This window comes from Musa acuminata, chromosome BXJ2-1, assembly GCF_036884655.1.
Source record: "Musa acuminata AAA Group cultivar baxijiao chromosome BXJ2-1, Cavendish_Baxijiao_AAA, whole genome shotgun sequence".
In the NCBI taxonomy this organism is placed as follows: Eukaryota; Viridiplantae; Streptophyta; class Magnoliopsida; order Zingiberales; family Musaceae; genus Musa; species Musa acuminata.
This window is the reverse complement of record NC_088338.1, coordinates 12,585,576-12,596,014: the sequence shown is the minus strand read 5'-3', so window position 1 is coordinate 12,596,014 and position 10,439 is coordinate 12,585,576. Positions and strand designations below refer to the sequence as shown.

General features: G+C 36.1%; 1 protein-coding gene across 1 annotated transcript; it reads right to left on the bottom strand.

Annotated features, from left to right (window-relative positions):
* Positions 1–7,869: 7,869 nt before the first annotated feature.
* Positions 7,870–9,049, bottom strand: LOC135598112 (uncharacterized). The gene is made up of 2 exons (XM_065091643.1): positions 8,765–9,049; positions 7,870–8,426 (listed from the first exon to the last, which is right to left on the bottom strand). Exons 1-2 carry the CDS (start codon positions 9,017–9,019, stop codon positions 7,944–7,946), a joined length of 738 nt encoding a protein of 245 aa, XP_064947715.1. The 5' UTR covers positions 9,020–9,049; the 3' UTR covers positions 7,870–7,943.
* Positions 9,050–10,439: the final 1,390 nt, after the last annotated feature.

Sequence of the window (10,439 nt, the reverse complement as noted above, 5' to 3'; positions counted from 1 at the left end):
CCTCGGAAGTGGCTTCTTTATATTCTGTTCATGACATGACTATGTATTGATACCGAAGCTTCGAATCAATGGGTGGGAAACACACACACACATACGAAAGGTCTTTAAAAACACTTTTATCTATACAAAACCTACTTAATGGGTATTGATTAAAAACACATACGAATGGTCCACTCTCAATTTTTATATTTAAAATATTAAAATGATGATGAAATACCAAACCTACTTGATGGGTATTGATGGTTCAAAATTACATCCGGAGGGTTGATACTAAAATTCGATCACTTAATGTGGACTTTGTTATTTATCTATAACAAAAAAGAAAAAAGAAAAATCAACGATTTTAATAACTTTCCTATGAAGCACTATGCAGTGTATGAAAAAACAAATAAATGTCGGAAAATTCATTCATCCAAATATTTACCTTTTTTCTCCTATTATTATTAAATCTTAGTTGCTGGTTGGTTTCTCTGGGTCGGGTCCAAGTCAACCGACAGTCGACTCGCATGTCATGTCGTATTGTCATGCCATGCATCACATCGGAATGCCAAATGGAGACACGTATGAACAGGGATCGGGTCAAGGCGGGGACTTTCGACGTGAAACACGCACACCTCCACGTGAGACTCGATGGCGTCGAGTGCGCCGCACGAGCGCTCGGTCCGTGTCTCAAGTCGTTCTGAGTTGACGTTGGCTCCGAAATAAGTGGTTTCGATTTCATAGGAATCCGTGTCAGAAGCAAAAAAAAAAAAAAAATATATATATATATATATATATATACATTAAATACCGAAGCATCAATCTATATATCTATATATATATATATATATATATATATATATATATATATATATATATATATATATATAACATGATCACAAAACAGTATAACTCTTCTACAACCATTGTTGGATGTTATTTCACTGATATAGGACTGTTGGGTCCAGCCCGTTCGTTTGAGCCCAAATCAAATAAGTTAAAAAGAGAGAAAGATAGGGTAATGACGTGTGCACCGTGAGGACACAGCAAGCAGCGTGCACACGCACAGTGAACGTGTGCGGCTGCGTGTAGAGAAAAGAGGAGAGAAAAATAAAGATAGAAAGTAAGATTTTTTTTAGATTTCTGCTTGACGATCGGTGGCGAAACGTTGTCAGTTTTGATCCAAATTTTACGTGGAGAATTCTTGTAGTAAACTCTATAATTTTAATAGTATTAATCTATAGTTTATCCTTTCTAAGGTACTTTTTTATTATATTTACTTTGTGAGACTTAGAATTTTTTTACGAGAAGATCCACCGTATGTGATGAAGATATGTTATTCTTGAGTCAAGATATATGATCTTGATGTTATTGTGATCCTCTAGTTATTCTAGAGAAGACATATTGTAAATATGTTATCATTACTATTGGTAATGGAAGTTTGAGGTGGACTACGGTCCCGTGGTTTTTTCCATATTGAGTTTTTCGCGTTAAAAAGATTCGATCTCACTGTGTGATTGATTATTTGCTCTATTGTTTATGCTGTGCTAGTTGATATTTTCATTTGGATATCAAGTTGGTATTTTGATGAGGAACCCATTTTGATACATAAAGAGGGAAAAAAATATTCCGCTTTAACAGGTTTTTTTCCAACAAGTTGTTTGGTACTAGATTTTCTTGTATGATTGAAATAGAGCAGTCAAATGGTATGATTAAATTGAACTCATCAAATTATTCTACTTGGAGGCGTCTGATGGAAGATTTGCTATATTGTAAAGATTTGTATAAGCCTATCAAGGTTAAAGATAAACTTTTTACTATGGACGATGAAAAATGAGAAGTTCAACATAGAAAAGTTATTGCCTATATTAGAAGATGGATTAATATAAACTTGCATGAGCATATTTCAGATGAAACCAGAGCTGATGTTGTTTGGCAAAGGTTAGAAAACCTCTTTGCGAAAAAGACAATGGGAAATAGAATTTCTCTCCTCAGAAGGCTTGTAAATTTGAAGTATAAAGATGGTGGTAACATTATTGAGCATTTAAGCCTATTTCAAAGTCTTGCAAACAAGCCGGTTGCTATGAAAATGAATATAGATGATGAGATGCAAGGATTACTACTTCTCAGCTCTTTACCAAAAAGTTGAAAAATATATGTGGTGATAATTTGTAGCTCCACACTAGAGGGGACTCTAACTATAGATATAGTTAAAGATAGTTTGCTAAATGAAGATGTCAGAAGGAAAGAACATGGTGAATCTTCTTCTGGGACATTTGTTATTGAAAAACAAGAAAGACATGGAAGAAGTCATAGCAGAAATCTACATGATTGTAGAGGAAGATCCAAGTCTAGAAGAGATATCAAATGTTTTCACTGTAACAGGCTAGGTCACATGAAGAAAGAGTGTAGGTTTTTGAAGCGAGAACAGAATAAAATGAAGAAAAATGAGAAAAAGACCAATACAGTTGCTGCTGAAGGTAATATCACTATTGTCTGTGATGAAGGTTGTGTTAGTCTTGTAGCTCAGGACAGTAATTGGGTAATTGACTCTGGTGCTTCATTTCATGTTACTTCTCATGGTGATTTTTTTAGATCTTACACTACTAGTGATTTTGGTAATGTCAGAATAGGAAACAGTGGTACATCTAAGATTGTGGGTATTGGAGATATTTGTTTGGAGACCAGTATTGGGAGCAAATTGAAACTCAAAGATATAAGGCATGTTCCAGATATTCGTCTTAACTTGATATATACAGGTAGACTTGATGATGAGGGCTTTGCACATTATTTTAGTGAAAGTAAATGGAAACTCACTAAAGGTTCTCTAATTGTGACAAGAGGAAAGAAACTTAACTTTTTTTATGTCATGGAAGCTAAGCTACACAAAGAAGAGATTAATGCAATTCAAAAAGTTGAAAGTATAGATCTTTAGCATAAGAGGCTTGGACATATCAACGAGAAGAGACTTCAAACTCTCGCTAGAAAGTAATTCTTACCAGAATTGCAAGGTACATCTCTTAAATCTTGTGATTATTACTTAGTTGGAAAAACACATAGAGTTACATTTCATACATATCCATCATCTAGAAGATCAAATGTTATTGATTTAGTTCACACTGATGTTTGTACTATGCAAACTAGAACTCTTGGAGGTGCTCTTTATTTTGTTACTTTTATTGATGACCATTCTAGAAAAGTATGGGCTTTTGCTTTGAAATCTAAAGACCAGGTACTCGATGTTTTCAAGGAGTTTCATATCAGTGTTGAAAGAGAAACTAGCATAAAACTAAAGTGCATTCGATCAGATAATGGTGGCGAGTACAGGGGTCCTTTTGAGAATTATTGCAGGTTTCATGGTATCAAGCTTGAGAAAACAATTTCTAAAACTCCTCAACAGAACGGTGTGGCAGAAAAGATGAACAAAACCATTGAAGAAAGGATTAGGTGTATGCTTTCCCATGCCAAGTTACCAAAGTCATTTTGGGGGGGAGGCTATGAGAACTACAGTTGATCTGATAAATCTTTCTCCGTCAGTTCCTCTGAAAGGTGATGTTCCAGAGAGAGTAGGGAGAGGAAAAGTTATAACTTATAATCACTTAAGAGTCTTTGGGTGTAAAGCATTTGTTCATATTCCCAAAGATGAGAGGTCCAAGCTTGATAGTAAAACAAAAGCATGTATCTTCTTGGGATATGGTCATGAAGAGTTTGGGTATAGATTATGGGATACAGTGAACAAGAAGATTATTAGAAGCAGAGATGTTGTATTTCTTGAAGACCAATTGTTTGATAATAGTGATAATATTGAGAAGCCAAAAACCTCTATTTATATTCCTTGGAGTTTGGATCTAGTTCCTTCACTTGTAGTTCATGATGATCATGGGGGAGATGAACAAGAAAATTATGGTGAGAATACCAGTGATGATACACATATAGTTGATGACGCTGAACCAACTAAACAAGCACCTCCACCACCAGTTGAGATTCCATGGAGAAGATCCACTAGAGAGTGACAACCATCTACCAAATACCCTCCATATGAGTATGTTATGCTTACTAACGGGGGAGAGTCAGAAACTTACCAAGAAGCTATTCTACATGAGAATAAGAATGAGTGGGTTAAAGCCATGTAAGAATAGATGAGATCCTTGCTTGAGAACCACACCTATGACTTGGTAAAATTACCTAAAGAGAAGAAAGCTCTTAAGAATAAATGGGTTTATAAATTGAAGACTGAAAATAATAGCTCACAACAAAGATACAAGGCACGAGTAGTTGTGAAAGGATTCAGTCAGAAGAAATGTATTGACTTTGAAGAAATATTTTCTCCAGTTATGAAAATATCCTCTATCTGAGTTGTTCTTGGTTTAGTTGCTCGCTTGAATTTAGAAGTTGAGCGACTTGATGTAAAAACAGTATTTCTTCATGGTGACTTAGAATAAGAAATTTACATGGAGCAACCAGAATGTTTCAAAGTCAAAGGAAAAGAAAACATGGTGTGTAAGCTTAGGAAAAACTTATATGGACTCAAACATGTACCTAGACAGTGATATAAAAAGTTTGATTTCTTTATGATGAGCTAAGGGTATGACAGAACCACATCTGATCATTTTGTGTTTATGAAGAAATTTTCAGATGATGATTTTATTATTTTACTGCTATATGTTGATGATATGTTGATTGTTGGCTATGATGTTGGAAAAATTGGAAAGCTTAAAAGAGAGCTAGATAAGTCTTTTGCCATGAAAGACTTGGGATCGGTGAAACAAATACTTGGCATGAAGATTCTTCGTGATAGGAAGAAAAGGAAGATTTTGCTATCTTAGGAGACTTACATTAAAAAGGTTCTTGAAAGATTCAACATAAGTAAAGCCAAAGCAGTTTGTTCTCCACTTGCAGGTCATTTCAAGCTTAGTTCGAAACAATGTCCTACAAGTGAGAAAGAAAAGGAAGAAATATCCAGAGTGCCTTACTCATCTATAGTTGGCAGTTTGATGTATGCTATGGTTTGTATTATGCCAGATATAGCTCATGCAGTTGGAGTTGTCAGCCGATTTTTCTCTAATCCTGGAAAGGAACATTGAGCAGTAGTGAAATGGATATTAAGATATCTAAGAGGTACTTCCAGGTTATGTTTATGTTTTGGTAATGATGAACTTGTGTTAGAAGGGTACACAGATGCAGACATGGCAGGTGATACTGATTCCAGGAAGTCCACTTCGGGATTCTTGATGACATTTGTAGGAGGAGCAATCTCTTGGCAGTCTAAGTTACAGAAGTGTGTTGCTCTATCAACCACAGAAGCATAATACATAGCAATTACTGAAGCTTGTAAGAAAGCTTTATGGATGAAAAAGTTTATATAGGAATTGGGCTTGAAACATGAAGGATATACTGTTTACTGTGACAATTAGAGTGTCATTCACCTCTCCAAGAATTCAATATACCATTCTAGATCCAAGCATATTGATGTGAGATATCACTGGATTCGTGATGTGCTTGAGATGAAAGAATTACAGTTGGAAAAAGTACATACCAATGATAATGGTTCAGATATGTTGACAAAGTCTTTGCCTAAGGAGAAGCTTGAAGTATGTAGGCGAAGAGCGGGCTTGGTACAACCCACCATATGAACTGGAGGGGGAGAATTGTTGGGTCCAACCCATATGTGGGCTTGGACAAATTGGGTCGTTTGAGCCCAAATCAAAAAAATTAAAAAGAGAGAGATAGGTTTGTGACGTGTGCAGCGTGCGGACACAGCAAGGGTGCAACGTGCAACATGCGTGCACAGTGAACGTGTGCTACGACGTTAAGAGAAAAGAGGAGAGAGAAACAGAGAGAAAAAGTAAGATTTTTGAGATTTCTGTTTGACGATCGATGGCCAAACGTTGTCAGTTTTGGCCCAAATTTTATGTGGAGAATCCTTGCAGCAAACTCTACAATCCTCACAGTGTTGATCTACAGTTTACCCTCTCTAAGGTACTTTCCTGCTATATCCACTTTGTGAGACATAGAATTCTTTTATGAGGAGATCCACCATATGTGATGAAGATATGCTATTCTTGAGTCAAGATCTATGATCTTGATGTTATTGTGATCCTTTAGTTATTCTAGAGAAGATCTATTATAAATCTGTTATCATTACTATTGATAGTAGAAGTTTGAGGTGGACTACGGTCCTATGGTTTTTTTCGGTTTTCCACGTTAAAAAGATTTGGTCTCACTATGTGATTAATTATTTGTTCTATTGTTTATACTGTGCTAGTTGATATTTTCATTTGAATATCAAGTTGGTATTTTGATGAGAAACCTATTTTGATATATAAAGAGGGAAAAAAATATTCTGTTTTAACAAATTTTTTCCCAATAAAGACTTCATAACTATTTCTTTTAGATTTCTTCTGCACATAATATACCTTACTTGGGGAAAGCAGTGAGCAAGTTTGAATACAAAACCTATATGAATGAAATATATTGAGTATAGATTTTATGATTATTAATTCAAAGCTATTGCTTATGATCTCTCTCCTACTTCCATTACCATACACATGTATCTCAAGTTCATTACAAGTATATAATATAGAGAGAAATTATTGCTTTTAGGGGCAAGTTATATGGGGTCTGGTTATTTCATTTCCTTTTCAAGTAGGAGCAAAGCTAAATAATTATATTTTGTATAAATATCTACTATAACATATGACAATAAATTACAATGATCATGAAATTAGTATATTTATGTTATATATATATATATATATATATATATATAGGTGAACACAGATAATTTTAATTTCTTATTAATATTATTGTATATATAACTTATATATAATACATATAATATATGATCATAATTTATATTTTAATATATAATTCATTTGGTACTTTTTTTAAGAATATTTTATTTTATTATTGTAGCAAGAATGAGAGAATTAAAATTTGTACAAAAATCATACGAATCATCTCGAAGACTAACAAACGAAAAAATATATCATATGATTTAGTCTCCAAGTGAAATGGTATCTATCACTGAGTGAAATAACAAGATCCGATCTGCGAGGGGGATACAGCGCCACTGCCACACGTTTGACACTCTTGTTCTTGTCACGATGACACAACAAAAGAATCCATGTCATTATGGTGCCGGGTCAAGACATTTGGCATCATTGAATTGGCCATCATACGCCATGGGTTTAGGTACATGTTGCTGTCTTTATGGGTTACATAAATACAACACACAGATATTTAAGGACTGACTTGATGATATAGCTTTGTGATCGAGTCTTAATGTTTATGCATTTTTCATGTTTACGTCACTCAAATACTAATTGCCATCAAGTTCTACGTCATTGCGTGTTGATGTTGAAGACGATTAGTCAATGAACATTAAATCAGTAATAAAGTTGATCGAATATATATATACAAGTAATAAGAATAAGGAATTGATGGACAACTGTAACCTTAATTGGTCATGCTCTGTTCTTCTACGTTTTGATTGCTCGTTGTATGGCCAATTAAATTAAATTTATGGGCAAACTCGTGAATCACAAATCCCTTTTGGGCTTTGAACTCTTCTTCGACAACATTAATTGGCATAAAAGACTCGCTCGACTCGAAGAATAGTCAACGGTCAAAGCATTGAATTAATTGGCGCAAAGGACTCACCTTCCAATTTTTCTAAACGTTTATGAAATTATTTTTTAGTTATTGATATTGATGAAAATATAATAATAAAATTCATAAAAAATAATTTTTTGCAGAGATAAAAGTGACACCTCAATATATTTTTATGCATTAATAAGTTCACTTTAATAAATAAAAATTATATGTTTTAATATTTTTTTATAGGGAAAAAAAATCTTTTTATCGTGAACTCAAAAATAATTTTGACAATGAAAAGGGAAGGGAATGTATAGGTCTTTGGTTTTTTGGTGTTAATTTTCTTCACTATATGTAAGTAATTCTCTCTAATACAAATCACAGTTATCAGCGTGAAGGGAGAAGTTGAGGTCAATCCATGGCTTCTTGTGGGGAACGTTGACCGGCACGTGCGCCGCACACCTCGGGCACCGGGGGTCCACCTCCGAGACGAGCACGTAGAGGAGGCACGCGGGGCACACAGCCACCGCCATCGCCATCATCGTCGCCGGGCCCGTCGACGCGACGCCGTCCTGGGCTTGCTCGACCGTCCACCGCCTGGACAGGAAGGAGGCGGAGGCGGAGGCGGAGGAGGAGGCGGAGGAGGAGGAGGGGGGCGGAGAAGGGGAAGCGTCGGGCCGGGGGAGGAGGCGCGACTCACGCTCCAGGGCGGACTTGACCTTCTCCAGGGTGCAGACGCTCTGGTACTCCAGTTTCTGGCCGACAGAGGGCGACGGTGGCGGAAGGTTAAGGTCGTGGAGAAGGCGGGGAGCGGGTTCCGACTCGCGCTTCTGGATGTACGTCTTCCCCGTCTGAAGCCATAGCAATCGAATTATACCCGGTCGAATTAGAGCGAGAATTGACCAAAAACCCACTCGTTTGAGCAGAAAAAATGACCAAAATTTGGCTTCTTTCTCATCAGAGAAAAAGGCCTTCGCCATGAAAGATGGCTCCTTTATCGAGCAACAAAGATCATTGAGAATTGGGGTCAAAAGGAACGTGATTCTCCTTGGTTTCTGAATCCCGGCCAATCGTATCCCTATCCCGATACCAAATGAAAACAGATCCTGTTTCGGAGGTGCCTACACCCGCAGAAACGACGGATCGGGAAGAAGCGAAGTGTACTAGGGCTGGAGCAAGAAGCGCGTACCGAGAGATCGAGGTGCCTCTCCCACCCGGCCGGGACCTGGAGGTCGAGATCCACCTCCGCGGCGCCGCCGAGCAAGTCCCGCGTGACGAGCTCCTGCTCTCGCTGCCCCTCGCCTTCCTCCCCGTAACCCGTCAGCATCCGTGCCAAGGAGCTCACCTCCGTCGCCATCAAAGACCACCCCGAGAAGAGAGAGAAAGAGAGAGCGAGCGAGCGGGCGCAGAGGAGAAGAGAGGAAGATGAAACAGGTAAAGCCATCCGCAGACAACCTGTGTAATTTATATACCATTTCTTTTGAGAATTAATTAATATTCTCCAGCTTTGATGAGACTAATAAATACAGACTGTTGTTTGGTATATTATTACTGTTATCAATTGATGGACTTCATTTTCTTATTTAATTTATCATCAATGGGATAAATGGTTTGGCTACTGAATCTTTTATCATTATTAATAAAAATTAACTAAAAATATATATGAAATGAAATTTCTATTCATAAATAATTAAATATGTGAGCTGGTTATCATTTGAAACCATAAAGATATATGCTAAGGATATGTGTAGATATTATATTTAGAGGATGTAAAATAATTAATATTAATGTCACAAGGATAAATAAAAAGAGACTTATCAAGATTTTGTTATAAATCACAATTAAAATTTTAAATATTTTAATTTAATTAAATATATTTTTTTATGAAAAAAATATCCAAGTATATATTTCCTATAAACCTTAAAAACTTGCATTTATATATTTTTAGTTGATTATTATTGCTTCATGGTTATAACCTCAATGTAATAGAAAGAGATTTTTCCCAAAAAAAAATATTTTTAACTTAAATAAAAACATATTTTGCATATATATTATTTTTAGCATGGAGAAGAAAAAGAGCAAATTTGTTCATGATGTTTTTAAATATAAAATCTAAAATCTTCATTGCTAATTCTTTTTCTTGTTTTTCTTTTATTTTGGGCTAATTCTTTCTAGGTAGAGTGTTCATAAAAAAAAAAAAAAACCACACTCCACTCCAAGAGGACACAATTCATTCAAATGTAATTAAAGTGGTCAGCATGGACTAGTGATTCAGTGTCACTGCCAACCTCAGGAAAATGAACTAATAAGCATTGGTCATTAATTATGGCTGGGTATTATCATATGTGCTACATGTAGGGCCTCTCCAATTAATGCATGCCAATTTATGAATGGCAGCCAAGCACTTGTGCTGCTCAAACAAAAGGTGGTCAGGCAAATTAAAGTGGACTTCTATTCTTGTGGTCCATGAATCTTAAATACCTTCCCTCACTTCATTCTCAGCCACTGTGCATTGATGGACTACTTAATTACTTCACCCACAAGAGACATTGGATAGGACACATGTTCATGCCTTCTTCATGTGGCCACCCTAAGCAAAATGTCATCAAGTGAGTGCTCATAAATGATTCCTCACCTGTGCAGAGTGGGTGGCTCAACTGTCCAAAATGTGGCTGTGGGAGCAATAAATCCTCAAGGTTTTAGTTTCCTCACTCATTTAATTCAAGCAATAAAGGTAGATTTATAGGTGGACTTCATGTTTGGATACTTTGGGTGGCAAAGATTTTGACTTTTCGTTGTTTGATCTAACGTATTGTATCATTAATCTAATTTTTTCCTTGAAATACTCATGCCATTAAATGGGT